This window comes from Vanessa atalanta, chromosome 2 (assembly GCF_905147765.1).
Source record: "Vanessa atalanta chromosome 2, ilVanAtal1.2, whole genome shotgun sequence".
Taxonomy (NCBI): Eukaryota; Metazoa; Arthropoda; class Insecta; order Lepidoptera; family Nymphalidae; genus Vanessa; species Vanessa atalanta.
In genome coordinates, this window is record NC_061872.1 from 8,699,913 (window position 1) to 8,718,846 (window position 18,934).

At 30.9% G+C, this 18,934-nt stretch overlaps 3 protein-coding genes across 4 annotated transcripts in view; 1 reads left to right on the top strand and 2 right to left on the bottom strand.

The window, feature by feature from the left end:
* LOC125073556 (guanine nucleotide-releasing factor 2) overlaps nucleotides 1-2,111 on the bottom strand; it is a 36,045-nt gene extending 33,934 nt beyond the window's left edge. The window contains exon 1 of the mRNA XM_047684458.1: nucleotides 1,973-2,111. Coding sequence (XP_047540414.1) covers nucleotides 1,973-2,012 — 40 coding nt within the window. The 5' untranslated portion in view covers nucleotides 2,013-2,111. The remainder of the gene's footprint in view (nucleotides 1-1,972) is intronic.
* Nucleotides 2,112-2,519: 408 nt separating this feature from the next.
* On the top strand, nucleotides 2,520-8,810 carry LOC125074043 (parafibromin). Its single transcript, XM_047685249.1, has 12 exons — nucleotides 2,520-2,877; nucleotides 2,951-3,056; nucleotides 3,128-3,247; nucleotides 3,338-3,483; nucleotides 3,579-3,804; nucleotides 4,073-4,244; nucleotides 4,317-4,448; nucleotides 4,759-4,927; nucleotides 5,908-6,025; nucleotides 6,889-7,030; nucleotides 7,231-7,372; nucleotides 7,800-8,810. The coding sequence occupies exons 1-12, from the start codon at nucleotides 2,747-2,749 to the stop codon at nucleotides 7,834-7,836; spliced, it is 1,641 nt and encodes a 546-aa protein (XP_047541205.1). The 5' UTR covers nucleotides 2,520-2,746; the 3' UTR covers nucleotides 7,837-8,810.
* Nucleotides 8,811-10,706: 1,896 nt separating this feature from the next.
* Nucleotides 10,707-18,934, bottom strand: part of LOC125070155 (b(0,+)-type amino acid transporter 1-like) — a 29,043-nt gene continuing 20,815 nt past the window's right edge. For both annotated transcript variants that reach the window (XM_047679898.1, XM_047679890.1), the window contains exons 4-13: nucleotides 18,244-18,345; nucleotides 17,673-17,779; nucleotides 17,437-17,572; nucleotides 16,944-17,069; nucleotides 16,489-16,636; nucleotides 16,078-16,305; nucleotides 14,635-14,731; nucleotides 13,942-14,091; nucleotides 13,167-13,335; nucleotides 10,707-12,677 (exon numbers count right to left, since the gene is read on the bottom strand). In XM_047679898.1, coding sequence (XP_047535854.1) covers nucleotides 12,610-12,677; nucleotides 13,167-13,335; nucleotides 13,942-14,091; nucleotides 14,635-14,731; nucleotides 16,078-16,305; nucleotides 16,489-16,636; nucleotides 16,944-17,069; nucleotides 17,437-17,572; nucleotides 17,673-17,779; nucleotides 18,244-18,345 — 1,331 coding nt within the window. In that variant the 3' untranslated portion in view covers nucleotides 10,707-12,609. The remainder of the gene's footprint in view (nucleotides 12,678-13,166; nucleotides 13,336-13,941; nucleotides 14,092-14,634; nucleotides 14,732-16,077; nucleotides 16,306-16,488; nucleotides 16,637-16,943; nucleotides 17,070-17,436; nucleotides 17,573-17,672; nucleotides 17,780-18,243; nucleotides 18,346-18,934) is intronic.

Sequence of the window (18,934 nt, forward strand, 5' to 3'; positions counted from 1 at the left end):
CTCAGCCGTTTATTTACTACGTACTGTGAATCCATTACGATTCTACCAGCATTAGAATGCGAAAGTTTACGCTTTTTTATACCTGATTTATATTATTATAATGTTCTGATTAAGATACAATATATTGTTAGATATTCTTCATTTTCTCGATTAGCACTACTACATTTATGTAAATAGAATTGAATAAAGCAGTCGATTTTAGATTCTAGTTAGTAATTTATAGTAACTTTACTAATTTCAGTAGTCTTATATAGGTGCAGCTATAATTAATCAGACACAATTTGTGCATTATATTTTTTAAAAACCCATGTACAATTATATTTTCGAATCAGCACTCAAAAACTAAATAATGATAAAAATGTTATATATTTGTTTTATTCTACACATTTTTGTTAAAAAACATAAGTACTGGAAGTCATCAGAGTCATCAAAAATTTACTCTGAAAAACTTATCTAAGTCAAATTTCCTGATATGACTTAATACTGATCACTCATTGGTCATTTTGCCAGCGAGCAATGACCACTAAGCTTAAAGTCAAATAAGTTAATCAGACTTTAATCTACATTTCCGAAACTGAAAGTACAAATTTGACATAAATTTATTATTTAACAAAAGGAATGTTTCCTTTTGTCTATAATGTTTCATAAATGTTTCCTTCTCTAAACCTTAATTTTAAAAAATATAGTTATCAATAACAAAACAATATTGCCAAATTTATTTATACTTTAAATTTAATACTGGTTCATTGTGACAGTACTTTTTTCATATTAAAAAATTAAATTCCATACAAAATGGAATTTCAAATATCACCTAATTTAAAAAATAAATATTCTTTAAATTGTGTCTAATTAATTTTAAGATATACTTTAAATTACTGTGACATATCTATTTATAAATTAATTTACAAGGGTTAATAAACTTAAAAGGCATTTTATATATTTAATAAAACTACTTACCCAACATTCAATTAATCAACAAAATATTTAACTAATAAATAACAACTTCTCCATTAAGGCTTTTAACCGATAGTGTGTTTCTGGTCGGTTCACATTTTATAAAATAAATTATCTATTATAAAAGTGGCATAATTAAAGAGTAAACAAATATTTATTTATTTCACCTGTCTTAAGATAAACTTTTGTAAATCATAATTTGCCAACATGTGTATATATATTAAGCAAGCTAAAAAGTATGAATTATTTTTTTAGAAATGCTTTATAATAGTATAATAATAAATACACAATTTTGAATCTATAGTAATATTTAGGTTTATTAGCTATAGTAATATTTTTCAAATGTGTCTACTTTCACAAGGAAATTCTAAGGTGTTATGATTAAAATAAAAGAAATAATATTGTGTATAATATAATAAAACGTTAGCATTTTTTTATTCACGCGTGAATCATTGATTAATTTACATTTTACACTACTTACTACGAAAAATCGTATTATTTGTTGACAGTAATACTTTTTTTTAATACATGTATAAGAAATAAATATACATAAACATAAAATGCTTTATATAAACAATCCTGAAGAACACTGCTAGTGTTAGTTAAAGTAACATCATAAAAAGTGTCTTTCTTGTTTACTAATAATGAAACTTTAGTAACATTTTTTTATGCAGAAATTTTATACTTTTCTACGTACAAAAGAAGAAACAAACCATGATTAGTTTAAATTTTTGTATTTATATAAGCTATGGTGCAAGAGAAAGAATTTTAGTTAGGTATTTAGAAACCAAACGGCGCATTAATTAATTAGTTAAGTAGTTGGTCTAATACGAAGTACCGGAGTATTTTTTATAAAATAAATCAACCAATAGCTAACTTAAAAATAAGTCATTCAATAATAAACGTAGTAACACTAGTAACAAATCTAAAAATCTAAACTATTTATAAAGACAAAGTAAAATACTATTAAATTTTTGATACCTACTCATAGACGAGATGAAATTAATGCATAGCTTACCTTGTCCGCATTTCTCTGACTTAGGAGTCGAAGTCATCATGACTTTTTCTTTAATTTACAGTCATATTAACACAAATATTGTTGTTTTAGAGAGTTTAAATAAGTTTTAATAAATGCTAATAAAATAAGGATCGACCGGCAGCCATATTAGACACCATATTTTATTTTTATTCTGTCAAATTTTTGTTTATGCATAAGGTTAAGCATACATGGATGATCACTAAAAATTAGTCATATAAATTGGGTTTTGAAGTATTACAATAATAATAAGGTTTTGTTAATTTTTTTTTTTTTAAATATTGTTTTTTATATATTAGAATACAGGTTCAATTATATTTTATTTAAAACAACAATAAACAAAATGCCTTTTATGACGGTACATTTAGATTATTTTTCATATTGAAATATTGATGTACTCTGAATAAATTTCATTAAGGATCCCATGTTGTTTTATATATATTTATTTTCACTTATGCAAAATATGCTTAGAACCATGTTAATTCTAGTCAACTGTTATAATAGATATTGTCTGTCTGTTGTTATGTTTTATCTGTTGTTTTTTATTTCATTTGACAGCTACAACTTGAACATGGAGTGTTTGACACGGTGCTTGAATTGATTTAGTGTTTTATTTAGAAAAGTTATTCGTCGACTGTTTTCTACTCTCAAAGCATAATGCATTACATACAATAATTGTGTATGAATTATTAAATATTTTTAACAACTAAATAACGTTTGCAAAGTGCTCATTACCGCAAATAATACGACGTAATCATGGCGGATCCTTTAAGTTTACTTCGCCAGTATAATGTAAATAAAAAAGAAATTATTGAACGTGACAACCAAATTATTTTTGGTGAATTTTCATGGCCTAAAAATGTCAAGACTAATTACCTTAAGTGGGGGTGAGTAGAAATGTTTTATACTGCTTTTAAAATTAAAGAAAAAAAAAAACTAATTAAAAACATTTTCAAACAGATCTGGAAAAGAGGGAAGTGATAAAGAATATTATACTCTGGAATGCTTGTTGTTTATACTGAAAAATGTACTTTTGCCTCATCCAGTTTATGTAAAGCAAGCAGCTGTAAGTATTTTGAGATGAATATTATAGTTTGTTGGTAATAAGTTTAGAATTTATATAATTTTGTATTTCAGGCCGCTAATATTCCACCTGTACGGCGTCCTGATCGTAAGGAATTGCTCGCTTATCTAAATGGTGAGACAGCAACTTGTGCATCTATAGACAAAAGTGCACCTTTGGAAATATCAACACAGGTAGAGCATTTATCAATAAATATGGCAGGAAACCCGATTTTTTATACTAATTTGAATATTTATTGTTATTTGTAAAACCACATATTTAAGGTTAAACGGACTCATGATCATGATGGAGGTGAATCTGAAGCTAAAAAGCCTCGTATTGAAGAAACACATGTTCAGAAAGTACGAGAGCAGCTGGCAGCTCGTCTTGATGCACCTAAAGAAGCTTCTGTTACAGTTGATAATATCAAGTAAGGTTTTAATCAATATAATACAGTGATCTTTGTTACAGAGTTATATTTAAGTCAAAATACATAATTTTATATCTACAATAATGATTTTAAAGGTCCTTATCAGAGGCTATGTCCGTGGAGAAAATTGCTGCCATCAAAGCCAAGCGTTTAGCTAAAAAAAGGACAACCATTAAGAGCAATGATTATTCAGATACTCTTGGTGTTGTGGGATCCGATCTCAGAGCCATCCTTGACTATGATGTTGACCTTACTAAAGATATTATTAGTCGAGAGAGGCAATGGAGGACCAGAACTACAGTATTACAAAGTAATGGGAAGGTGAGTATGTAGTAGTAGAGGTGTGTCTTTTCCTAATAAATGCATAAGTATATGCTTTGTTATGAATATTTATGTTTCAATTAAATTCAATCAATATTAGCGAAAGTAATAAAACGAAATAAAAACTTCTATATATAATTGAATTTCTGATTTCAATTCCACTTTGATTCTATTTGTTATAAGAGGCATTTCTATCAACAGTATCCCAAGATTACTTTTATCCATTGTAATTATGGCAATATTAAATCTTGTATTATTCAATTTTCAGACTTTTGCAAAAAGTATTTTAGCTCTTCTCGGTAGTATAAGAGCAAGGGAAGAGGGAAGGCCAGGAGCACCCAGGCCACAACCAGTAGTCATGCCTCCACCGACAGCCATACCTGCACAGCAAACTCAGTATAACAGATACGATCAGGAAAGATTTATCAGACAGAAAGAAGGTTAGTTGAAATAGAAACAGCTTGTAAATAAAAAAAAACTTTCCTTATTATAATTATTGCTATACTTTTCAGAAACGGAGGGTTTCAAAATTGATACTATGGGGACATATCATGGTATGACCCTAAAGTCAGTGACAGAAGGTCCAAGTGTGCCAGCACCAGCTCGTGCTCCACAAACACCAAATCATCCAAGACAAATGCCACGTAAGTTATTCTTTTTAATTTCTAGGCTATGATATCTCATAAAAGTAGAATAAAAACCCGGTGGGTTCTTTAATAAATTAAAGCTTTGCTATGCTTATTAGTTATAATTTTATGATGTATAATTATGATTTCATGTTTTAAATTTTAAAGTTTTAAAATAAATAAAGAATCTCTATAATCTATGGGAATTCTAAAATATAGGCTAAAAATTAAACAACTAGCCTAACTAGTAAGATGTTTTTGTTTAATATGTATGTCAACATGTTGAAGAACCTTAGGATATTAGAATGATATTTATAATGATCCACAGAGAGCGGCGCGGCGGGCGGCACCCCGCGACGGGAGCTGCTGCCGGTGACGGCGGCGCGCCCGCCCGCGGGCGGCAAGCGGCCCTCGCGCACGCCCATCATCATCATCCCCGCCGCCGCCACCTCGCTCATCACCATGTACAACGTCAAGGACATGCTCCAGGAGCTCAAGTGTGTAACGTCTATTTTATTTTTATTACGACGTGCAGCAAATGTATGCATCTCCATACACCTAAACTTATTATAATGCTAACTTTTCGGGCTTCGCTTACGTTATTTATTATGAAGAAATTCTTCAATACTTATGGGTCTCGTGGACGACTATTAAGTCCCGATACGAGTGTATCATTTATCATTATAGTCTCTATAAATGACATAGACAAACAGGTATAGTTGATAATATTTGATTTGATAATATTATGAATACAATCATTTAGAAAAATCGCTCAGAATTATGAAAACCAATGTACTGTACGAAGAACCTTTGCTAAACTATTGGGAATGAACTTTTGTTTACATTTTATGTACTGATATGGAACATACTGTTGCTACTCACTGTATGTGACGTACGAAACATGATAACTGCATAGTTTGAACTTGCAATCCAATGTTGATGCAAACAAATAAATTAATTTCAAGTATGTGTGTCTGTCTGTGATTTTAAAATAACTAATTTACAAAAGTCAGGACTAATTTTTATTTTTTGTCTGTGTGTCCAGTGCGATACATCGTTCTACTTGTAAATCATGTTATTTTTAATTAAAATAGAAACAAATGGTTTATTTTTAATAATTATTAACGTTATATTAATAATATTTATTATTGTAATAACAACAGTCTCAGTAATCCAGTTAACCCAGATGTTAATAGGAAAAATCAACTAGAATGTCATGCTTTTCAAACATTTGTTTGTTTTGTTCAAACATGTTTGTTGTCATTATCTTATGATTAGAATTAATCATATATTATGTGGAATGGTAAATAAGGTTATTGCTGATTTTACCGAAAAAAATATTGTTTAAATCAGTGATACGCATTGGGTTAAGTCCCAGCTATTTCGGCTTAGCAGAATCAAACTGTGCTCCTTTAATCTAAAGATAAAACTGTATTGCTAAACTTCTAGAAGTAAATATATTGTAATAATTTAACAGATTTGTACCAGTTGAGCAGAAGAAAGCAGAAGGGTCGGTTCGGGAAAATGAAGTATTATTACAAAGAAGGAAAGGTCCAACCGGTGATCAAGTACCCAATAATGCGACTACAATAACGGTTTGTAAAACAATTATTTGTTTATTAAATTCAATTTCATTACTCCCCTCCCCCACAAGGTAAATGTATCCTTTTTGTCTGTACGGGTGGCAGACGGATTGGGTCATTTCATACCACACGGTCATGATTGTATAGTAGGTAATTGTGTGTAAATGTAAATAATTCTCAAGCTAATATATAACGTCAAATCTAAATTCAAAAATGTTTATTTGCATAACATGTATTTATGAAAAGTTATCACATAAAAATAAAAAAGTTGGACATTGTATGCGGATGAATATTTATGTTTAGTGTTTTTGTTCGATGCAACTATGGATTTTGTTTGTTATTAAATATTTTAAAAAAATTAACATAATATATAAAACACGCTGTAAATATCACAATGTTGGACAAAAGCTTTCTTCTCGAGAGGGGTTATGAGGTAAATATTCATCCATCATATACCATGTACAGGTCTCCTCAAGGTGTTTTCCTTCACCGCAGGACATGAGATGAATTAAATGATATACACAAATATATTTTATCTTAGCACTGAGCTACCCATGGCTAGACCACATGTACACAACACTTAGTGTATAGTGTTTACTATAAGTAAAAAATAATCATGTAAAGACTGAATGAACTAACAGAGAGCTGTTTTAATGTTTGTAAATGTTATTTTTGTATGTTAAATACGAAGTATGATATATAAATAGCTCTGAACAATTTTTAGCTATCATATAATTCTGTAAAGAACACCAAATTTATACTAAAAAATCAAAAAGCTGCAAAATATGCAAAATGGGGAATTGAATATGGTCACCGAGGCCGTTATATGTACGAACTTATACCGACTTGTTTTTATATCTTATTAACCCGTATAGGTACCTTATCGAGTAGTAGACAACCCTGCGAGGTTATCTGCTGCCGAATGGGATAGAGTGGTCGCTGTATTCGTCCAAGGCCCGGCATGGCAGTTCAAAGGGTGGCCCTGGGATGGAAACCCTGTTCAGATCTTTGCTAATAGTAAGTTTTAAGTATACCTTTTATATTGAAAAAATGTATTGTATTTTCAATAAATATTGTCAATAAATATTAATTATGTATTGTCAATAAATATTAATTTGGGATAATTTAGAACGTTCTGGAATAGTTCTTGTAACGATTAGCTTAACGAAGCAATGCAGCACCGGTCCAGCTTAACGGTTCACGTTTCCACTCGGCAGTATGCGCGTTCCACTTGAAGTTCGACGAGATGAAGCTGGACGCGAACGTGGCGCGCTGGGCGGTGACGGTGCTGAACCTCAGCCGCACCAAGCGGCATCTCGACCGCGCCGCCCTACTCGCCTTCTGGGAGACGCTCGACAAGTACGTATTCTACACCAAACACGATAAATATCCATTGAAAAAAAACGATATTTCGATATAAGTAACTGATAAAAATGCCCTGTGGTTGCCGCCTCATCTCAACCTGGAGGTGCTTAAGACGAATAAGATTTTTGTCAAAATTAATAATACCTTACTACTTATTACTTAGTTACCTTAAAACAAGACTGTAGATTTATTTGAAAAAGTTACTTGGATTTTTGCAGGGACTATAGTTCATTTGTTTGAGCTATCGTCATGAATACCATTTATGACAATAGCTCAAAATATGTTTTGGAAGACTCAGGATCCATTTGAATGATTCCATCTAATTATTGCACAATATGAGTACCTATATTTTATATTATAATACATAGTGACAGTAAATGCTACTACTACTATGTTAAAAATATTATATCTTTTGTTTCAGACACATGATGAAGAATAAACCGCACCTTAGGTTTTAAGTTTGTTTTAGAGTTATAAAATTTTATCCTATAGACTATTATACCGTGTGAATATCCAGAAGCCTTAAACGCAATTAAAATCTAAGTCAATCGTACCGTTTAAAGAATATTTTGGTGATATTTCATCGTAGCTTTATAATACAATTATATATTTTCCTTTTCCATACATTATATTTATTGTCTTTTATTATGATTAAATTTTATTTTAATTGAAATGCAAAAAGGTATCGAAATATGAGGTCGGATATAATCAATGAATAAAGTTATTCAATTGTATAAAAAAAGGGATTTAAATAATCGCTATATTGTTTTACATAAGTAAAAGTATATAGCGATTACAACTCGTCGTAAGATGAAATATAATATGTCACTAAGTTCTAATAATTGTTGGGTCATCTTGTTATGGATATAGTGTAAAATATATTACTACCCAGTATGATTTGTTTAAAGTTACATTATATTATATCAACAATAGTTTGTGCATTAATTTTAAAAAGACTGCAATTTAAACTTTGAAATATATTTCTTATACAAACATAACCCACGTTTTGTATACACTATTGACCTAGATCTACTCACATGAAATAGCTCAAGGCCTCTGCAATCTAAATATAAAACAGAAATCAAAAATAACTTCAATAAAAAGTGATAAATTTTACGTGAATGTTACACAAAAATGAGTTATGACTGAGATTAATGGACCGATCTTGATGGAATGCTTTGAATTCGAAAAACTTCTTAAGAATGTAATGGTAATAGTTTCATACAGTTATGACATTCAGAACAGCCAAGAATACAGATTCAAAGTTTTTAACTTTGATAAAAGCCAATCTTTTTAGACATTTTACGGTCTGTTCTTTTCATTAATATTGTTTATATATATAAACTACATATTCTTATATATATAAGAAATATAGGGAATTTAAATGATGAAAATATTCTATAAAAAATCTAAAACCAAAATTATAAAAATTATGGACATATAAAAAACTATTGGGTTAAAAATTAATGAATTAAAATATTCATAATATACTATGAGTGCATTATATAACATTTATATTTGAAATGTAATGTCTTCATTAATAAAATTTTGCAGGATCCTTGTTTATTATAGCTTAGTTTATTTTTCAAACACTTGAAATTATTTATTTTTTAATTGTATTATGTGTTTATTGTATTGAGATTGAATGAGAATAAATGAAAGAGATACTTATACTCACCTTATGATAATTATGTCCATTAAATTTCCTTTAATTCTAATATAACTGTATTATAGTTATGGTACACGATCCACTGTCTTCTTCTTTCGAATCTCAAATTACTGGTGACAGAAAGAGACAATTTGGTGACTGTAACTATTTACATTTTCTAAGTAAGACCATATGTAAATATATTTCCATATTTAAAATACAAGTGCCATTAGCAACTAAGCTTTTATTCATTTCATTATTTGAAACCAATTAAGGTCTCAATAAATGTTTATAAATATTAAAGTGGATGTATGAAGAATAGATGTTGTCGTTATATATAAATATATTCATGTAGGTTAGTATCAGTCTATGAACCTGTTATAAATTTCATAAATATAAAACGCTCCATTCAACCTTTTATGTTTACACTCTTATTAATATCCTTTTTAAGATGATATTGAGTAATAGGCTTAACTTACGATTGTATTCTTGATTCAATGTTGCTATTTTATTAATATATTTAGAGTATTTTAAATTAAAAAATAAACTAAGCTAAACAATTTTATATCATACATACATAATTTTAAACAATATAATATAGTCATCTAAATTTCAGTTGGCAACAATTATTGGAGATGGCTAGTGGCCTTGACAATAATTGGTATTCGGACATTCGAGGCCGCTTTTAACAAACTCTGATCGAATAAATTACGTTTCAATTATAAATTTCGGATAAATATTGGTTGTAACCACGTGTCCATCGTCTCATGTTTTACTTGGTTAGATAAATAGTAGTACTTTAATACTTAAATAGGTATAAATAACTTGCAATAGTCACTTTTGTGTTAGTAATTATTTACTCAAGCTTATACAGATTATATATTTTTTTTAATTATAAAATATAAAGATTATTTAGTTTTCTAATAATAAAAGACAATAAAAGAAGTTTTTTTTTATTTCATTATGTGCCTCGTCTAGTTTGTAATGGCATGTAATTATTTTAGATTTGTTCATATATAAAGCCAAAATGTTTTTTAAATGGTATCGAAATGTTCAAAGATCTGTGATCTTTGTTTATTGACAACAATAAATTGTTGAATATTTGACCTTTGTGTTTTATTTCGATATTCCACACCATACACAAACTTAACCCATTGTACGTTAATAGTATTGTTTGCCGATAGATCATTATTTAATTACGTATGAAACAATCATACATATATTCGTCTTGTATATATACATTTTCTTAGAATAAATAATGCCAAAGCTTTTTAAGAAATACTGTAAATTCTAAACTCCATCCTCCAGAATTATCGACATACACTACCATACCAAATAGGCTGAGCGCTACAACGGTCGATCAACGATAAACAGTTTTAAAAAGACGCATTGATCCGTCGATTAATACATTTTGATTATTTTCACATGATTTCATATTATTTAGTTTATTACTTAGTGCTTACAATTCAGGTAAAGAAACTATTAATTCATGAACCGTTTATACTATTTACAAGGATAGAGTTTCTTGCAGTTTTCCTCCGATTATAAATTAAAAGTTAGTTGATCAGAAGGGGTTTGAGTACTGACAAAATTAACGTACGGACTAGGTATTTTTCACAGCTTACTTTTATTTTATTCTAACAAATTTCATAGAATATGATATAAAAATAAAACATCGGATTCAGTTTTAATTTGTCTTTATTTAAAATTTCATTTAATTCAATGGTAGTGTATAACAATAAATAAATCTGTCCTTTATTAAGAGATAAGTACATAGGTTATTTCATGTAAGTATAGGTATTTGATATTTTATCTGTACACAAAATAAAACCATCAGTTTTACCCATAACAGTATATCACATCGTTAGGTGTGTACTCGTGTGCCCAAGTTCTTACAAGTAACATATATATAGACAGTAATTGATATACGTAGACTCTACACAATTAGATCGTTAAAAATGGGGCAATTTATAGGATTTTAAGCATCGCGGGTTATCTAATGGGCTTTTAAACGCTACTATTTTTATACTGAACATTAGACATCTACGAATAGAATTGCTTGAAAAGACGAACACTGCTTATGAAAATATTAATATTTTATTTTCATTGTAACAAGTACAGTTGAACGATTATTTGTAATAAAAATGTTGTAATTGCATGATTTCTGAACTAAAATCTATCAAAAATATTCCTTAAAATAAATATAGATTGAAAAAGAAAACAGCGGTCACAGCTTAGTGTTGCCCCGATAAGGAATGATAAGACCAATTTTTACCGGTCGCAAAGTTCGGCCGTGACTCGCAGAAATATTAGTCAAAAACCACACTTTAGTCTTTAAATTTGGGATAGAATAACGCTGGCTTTATATAACATTCTTTTTTCAAAAATTTAACTTTTTTGAACTACCTATTTAATATAATAATATATCCTTAATTCACTTTATCGTACAAGTCGTAATGAACGTTTTTCTTCTGACTGCTCGCCGATAATCTTTTTATTCAAAATGTAATTAAAATAATGTTTTTTAAATCGCATTACCGATTGTATTGTAACACAACAGATAAAAAAAAAGTTTAATTAAAAATATCATATTTCGCTATCTATCCCTTGTAAGTTAAAATATATTGCAAAAGAGAACAATAAATTTAAGTAAACACAACATTACTTATTCTTATAAAAACTAAGGTTAACTACGAATGAGATGATTACTATAGACTATGAGTTTAGCACAATCACTCATAGTGATGCGAAAGGGGCTTTGAGCCTAGAGATTTGCCACACCTTCACAAACGTTAAACGTTTTCTATCATTAGGTACTTACTTTTATGTAATAAAAAAAACTAACGTGCGAAAACAATTCTATGTTTGGATTAATTTTATTTTCTTCATATTTTTGGCAGAAAGCAGAGTTTTCATCGTCATAACTGAATGCGATGATTTAAAAATTTATTTATATAATTTGGTAATAATAATATTAGTTATCGTCTAAAAAACAATAATGATTTAGCAATATTAAAAAATAATAATTCAGTTCCTTTAAAAATATTTGTACTAGAAACATCGACCTGGCGAAATCTCTTCACAAATGCCCGTAGGAATGATTCGTGCAAACTAATGAAATGAGAAATGTTGTCTTAACTAAACAAAGATAAAAGTCGAATGAACTTACAATAGAAATAAGGGAGAACTATACTTAATAAGTCGAGTGACTATTTTGTAAACAAGTAAAAAAAGATCTCACAGCATTCAAAGATCTGTTGAAGTAAATAAAAAATACAAAAACAACGACGTTATAAAATTTTCAATGTTAATAATATAATATTTTTTGTAGATATTTCTTTTTTAAGGTATAATAAGGAACCTGTTATATCAGTCAAAAAATAATTAATTTCATGAAACACTGAACTGGCCGAACGTATCATAAATAATTATAGATTCCTTGCAAATTTGATTGCTTGTCATTTTATATACCGTACAACTTTCAATTTAATGGCCGAATCATAAATACGATTTCGAAAAGACAACAATAGCCAAAAAATTGTTTGAAAATTTTAAAAAATGCCTTTTATAGTCCAGCGCGGACTTAGTATTCGAAAGTTGTCGACGTCGGCACCACCTCCAGCACCATTTGCAGAAAAACTGTTATCTTATCTGAAAAAAGCAATTATTATTATTTAGCTTAATAATTTAGTTTACAGTAATAAATCTAAAATAGACCAATTAATTATTATAATACCTACACGGCACGGTGTCTACAGCACTTATATTACTTTCGATAAAATACAAAAATTATATAAATAATGAATATTAAAATGTTTATTCTTCCCTAAATCGAGAGCATGCCCCGCTGCTAGGAAACGGTCACCTCTCCTCATAAGAAGACACCTTAAAATTTATTTCACTACATTGCTGCAGTACTCCTCTAACTCCACTAACCCGTAGTGGAAATTACATGTATTATAATTTTTTACGATTCATCGAAGCTTCCTCACGATGTTTTGCAACTGTTAACATGATGTAGCTCATCATAAACATAAGCGTACGAATGGTGGGTACCCGAATTTGATCGTAAAATCATCGATTGAGCATTCTATTCGTTAGGCTAACTCGACTCAAACAAATACTGATATTCACACATACCCATAAACGGTAACGAATATCCCCACTTGACAAACGGCAAGTACACCAGCAGACCGCCGAGGATGAACCCGCCGGCGTACAGATACTCCCACTGCGGCTTGTCTATGATGGGCGCCACGACGAGGTAGGCCGACACTATGAGCACTACGTATGGGATTATTATCGGCACCTGAAATTATATATAAATTTGTACATTATTTATTTATGTCGCTGTCATTAGGGCTAAACACAGTAAACAGATCGATGGTATTTGAAACATATTTTGAAAAATCTTCGGCAAGTATGAAGTTAGTGGAATATTAAAAATCGATTTAATGTATATAACACAGTAAATATTGTTTTAAAGTTAATATCAATGTTACGGCTGAAATCAAACTATAATTTAACGATTTTATATTATTAGTTACAAACACTCGTTATTAACACACCTTAAATTGTTTGGTTCTAACATCAGTGGAAGGACCACGTGTATGGCAAACAATCACCTTTACAGATTTTTGCAATATTTCTTTGGCAGTTTTGTTATCTCGGTGTGCATTGATGGAGGAGTTAAGCGTAATTTCATTAAATGACGTAATAGAGTGCCACAATTTATTTCAACACATGTACGTTTCTTGGTAATGATCTTCATCCCGAGAGTAAAAGAAGAGAACAAATATATTACCACAAGCGTAATCAATTCTATATTCATTATTATAAACACATCTACCAGTAATGGTCATGTTGAGTTTTATGATTTACGCTATTTTAAAATATAAATTATAGTTTTGCATACCTTATAAGGTCTGGGCGCATTGGGCTTAGTATATCTCATGACGATCAAAGCAAGCATGGCTCCCCCGTAGAAGATCCAGGCAGTGAACGAGAAGAAATCGATGAGCGAGTCTATCGTCCCGTACAGCACCATCGCTACCGCTATCAGGGACTAGAATACAAGAACTTTATTAATGAAACGTAACGATTTTTCTTCTGAACGCTACAGATGCAATCTTAAAAAGGTATCATTAATGAAAGTAACGCTGAAAGATCTCTTGTCTCATTTATTGAGCAACAAAATACTTCAAAGCTAATTTGTGAATAAGCTTCAAGGTCACAAGGTTCACTACTCGGCTATATAAGAGAGTAATTTAAAGTTTAATTAAAAACACCTTACAGTAGAGTAGATTACAATAAAGACAAGGAGTGCCAACAAGTTTTAGATCAGTCAGGTTTTCGTTACGGGTAAAATTTCGTATCACATTGAAACCAATTACGTAGCGGAAGTGATAAGAATAACACAATAAACATCATAATAACATAAATTTACATTAACAACTATTTCAACTGAAGAGTCCAAAATAATACATTAAAAAAAAAACATTCTTACAATCTTTTTATATATTTGTTGAGTATTATATATTTGTTAACAAATAAAGTTTAAATGCCATATATATTCAAAAGAAAGCGGCCCAGCCCGGCCTAGACTTACATGGAATATCAGCCCCGGTGCCGGAGTAAAACGTCGCACGTGCACGTACGAAAGGATATCCAGCAAGTGTCCCTCACGAGAGGCCGCAAAACACAATCTGTTAACAGAAAGCATGTATTATTAATAACTATTCCGGTTTCCCTTTCATTATTTATCGGGGAAAGCTCAACGATTTTTATCGTCATGAGAAGAGAGAGGAAGAAACCTATAAGGAAATTCAGCAAATAAACATTTATTTCTTTCTTTCAAATGATTGCTGTTCCTCTTCAATTAAGCGCTGTGGCGAGGATTCGACGTTTAATTTAAGAGTTCAAAGCAAACACGGATAAAACGGAATATTTAATAACATATTATCAAATATTTTTAATCATACGATAAATTTGACAGAAACTATAGTATTTTAAATTATATTTTATTAATTAATTTATTCATATATATATTATTTAAATGAAATGTTAATTTTCAATAACATCAATTATCAATTATCAGAATGAAAGAAATGGCAGTGTACATATACTATAAATACAGATATTCATAAAAGTTTATTTGTAATATATATAATTATTATGTACTAATTAATCTATTCCAATCGAAGAAGATAAATATTTTATCATATTCCAGAACAATAAATAGATTTATATATTCCATGCCATTTGCTTATAGGTCAGCTACATTACGCACTAAACGTAATTCTTGAGTAATATTATATCTTCAGATATAATACAACTCCTCATATAGTTGGAATAGAGATTGTTCTATATATTTCTTAAGAGTACATACCTACATACATACCAGACACTTGAAGTTGAAATATTTCAATCAATTAATTTGATTGTGAAAATTGTGATAAATTAATTGTGAAGGTATTGTACTGCAGACCGATAACGGACGTGGTGGTTATTCTCAACGAAGACGAGCCAGTCCCTTAAGAGATATATCGTAGACACGAGTTCCAAACAATGTGAAATTTCTATTTCCTCTTTCTCACAGACTGACGGGTCGGAAATCCAATACGACCGGAGCGAAAAGACGCAGAATCAACACACCAGTTCACACCCGAGTGTGTAACGATGACAACTTTTCAACTTTGAGCTGCTGAGGAAAACCCAATAACTTTTATTGGTCCTACCCGGATGATGTATTTGATAAACGGGCCGTTTGACATGTTAGCAGTCATTACATATTAATTACTTCTTAAACATATATGTAAGTATATTATTATCACTATTAAACTATAGTTTAACATCTTTTTCATTAAATACGATATTATTAATATAAAAATGTCCGGCTTAGACTCTCCGCAAACATTACTGCTACGCCTTGCATACTATCAAAGTATGTATTATAATAGAATCAAAGACAATGAGATTAATAAATATATATATATTTTAAGTTTGGTCGAAATTTAATTAATTTTGATTGTTTATTAAAGGAGTAACTAACCTCCCCGCAACGAATAGCGTTCCATTAGCTGATCCGAATGTAGAGATGGTGACGGCGAGCGGCATGAGCCAGGCGAGAGGGCCCAGCAGTCGGTTTCCGAACGTGACCGCCACAGCCTCACTGTCGGCCATCTCGCTGACCGACATGACGGCCAAGTACGACACGTTGACCAACGCGTAGCAAAGTGTCACCAGCGGGATGCCGATTATGATGCTCAGTGGGAGGTTCCTATGATGTAAAAGAGAAGTCAGTTTTGCAATGAAGCTAGTTCAAAAGTTCTTAAATTAATATAGTTTAAGTAAAATAAGTCCAACTCCAATGTCATTAATATCCCATATCGATCCTGTACCCCGTTGTTCAATTCTAAATGAAACGTACGCTAATTATATTATAAAATGTAAATATACTTACTTGGATGGGTTTTTAATTTCCTCTGTGACATAGTTAAGGTTATTCCATCCGTCGTAGGCCCACAGACCCGTGTAGAAGGCCGTGGCGATGTTGCCCAGAGTCGCCGTGCTACTGGCGAAGTTGGGCTCCTGTAAATGTCGCGTATTACCTGCACCATACGGACACAACCTCCTGTCAGTCTATTCCCAAATATATTTAACCTTTATGATTAGATATCGATGAATTGAACCGTGATTATGACAATAATCGAATGAATTAAACTAATGAAAGCAAAAACGTTACGAATTCAGAATTTCGGTGATTGTAATGACGAAATAATTATTAATTATAAAATATACTGTTATGTAAATCGCTAATTCTGTCAACTCATATCTTAACTCATAGCTCAATGGATGTTTAATTAATATAATGTGATTTTTGAATGTGTTTAGTGGAATGTTTGTGTGTTTTATTACCTAATATTAATTTGTACGCTCCTCCGCAGACGATTATTGCAATCGCCACTAATTTTGCCGCAGTGAAGATGTTCTGGACTTTCGTCGCCAAGTTCACACTGTAGCAGTTGACCGCCAGAATCATTACTAGAAATACATAAAGTATAATTAATTATGTAATAATATAATAACAAATGTTGGTTCGAAATACATCCACTTCTAATAACAATAACATTTCATGCTCTACATTACGTTTCTAGCCACGAAAACACCCGTAAAAACTCTCAAATTAGGTTTTTGCGAGTTTCGGTACGTTCATGATATTTTATGAGTGGAAATGTCGAGCGGAAAAAAACATTTTCGCCCTAAAAAATGGGTAGGTAATTGGCAGCTAGAAATATACTATTCATGTCTACATTTTATGTGGATATTTTGAGATCTTTATCTGCAGGGTATTCGTCGCTGGTATTATTTGTTAAGATGAGAATAGAAGTATCTATAATGACTTAATTACCAATAGATATGACGGCCACTAGCTTGACAAGAGCGTTTGGTGGTTCGCACTCAGACACGAACGGCTCTACAGCATATTTTGCGAAGCTGAGGCAGATGATAGCCATTTGAGATGGTTTCAGTACTAAAGTCGAGACCTAAAATGCAAAAAAAAAGAAATATTTTTTATATTTGAATGTTTTGTGATTGTTTCGTAGGAAAATGTTAGATAAATATATAAAAGGCATAATTCGTTACCCATGAAAATAAAAATGCAGGAGGTCCTCCGAAAGCGTCCATAAAATACGCGTACTCAGCTCCGGATGATGTATTCATCGTTCCTAGCTCCGCGTATGCGAGCGCTCCTGTACATATTATTGTATGAATTGTACTTACTGTTTTAAAAAGTTTATAAAGCATCCTTGGCAATTAAAACACCTACATAATACATGCGTCGGAATGTGTTTTTGTAAGAAGTTACTGGCGGAGTCTTAAAAGTATTATTCTACAGCACAAATTTATAAATTCATAAAAGTACTGAAGATGCATCATTGATGCATCATCATCAGATGATGGTGTTATCGCTAAGTTGCGATTCTCCCAACCTAACGGGCTTGAGATAAAGTCAATAAAAAAGTAAGAGTGGTGCGTAATATATACAAGAGCATCATTTAATCTATACATACACAAAAACATAATTATAACATATTAATTAGTATATAAAATAATAATACTTAAATAATTATTAAAGATATGTACAAAAAATCTAGAGAGATTAGAAAAATGTGCGAGCAATGACTAATAGGAACTGATAGTATTTGAAATTTACCGAGCAGGGAGAGTAGGCCACACGCCATCCAAATGATGAAGCTTATGCCCACTGAGCCCGTGCGCTCCAAAAGCCCAGAGGGCGACACGAATATTCCAGAACCTTTGACAAAACAATGCTGGTTAGAAAAAAAAACAAAGATTATCTTATTTCTTATATTATTGTATCTGTAATTACTTGTTAACTTCATAAGCCTTATATTTTCCATATTAATGTAATGAATAAACGCTTTACGAATACGAATGTTCTATTAAACAGAAACATATAGATTCTTTCACCGCCGTTCCTTTGCGGATTGGTATAGTTTATACTATATATATCTACCTACACATGCAGATGTCATCACGATGTTTTACTTCACCGAAAAATAAAAAAAAATCGTCTATGGTAATACTAATACATGAGTTTGGCTAAGATCTTGATCTACACAGTCCATCACTACGCTGCTCCAATGCACGTGGTCGATATAGGTATGTATATATGTGAAAGAATTTCATCCGGCACGCGTCGGTTTCTTCACGATGTTTTCCTTCAGCGCCGAGCATGAGGTGAATTATAAACACAAATTACGCACTTGATAATTAAATGCTGCAACCTATCGTACGTTATTCTAGAAATAAATTCATATATATAATAACTTGTTGTGCACCGTGGTTTAACCTGCATTGACTTGCTTTACAAGCATGCGTAT

Bases quoted from the DNA above. Each gene is read 5' to 3' on its own strand.
- LOC125074043 (XM_047685249.1), top strand. From the start codon at position 2,747: ATGGCGGATCCTTTAAGTTTACTTCGCCAGTATAATGTAAATAAAAAA. The intron at 2,878-2,950 runs GTGAGTAGAAAT...ATTTTCAAACAG, and splicing joins ACTAATTACCTTAAGTGGGG to ATCTGGAAAAGAGGGAAGTG. The intron at 4,449-4,758 runs GTAAGTTATTCT...AATGATCCACAG, and splicing joins TCATCCAAGACAAATGCCAC to AGAGCGGCGCGGCGGGCGGC.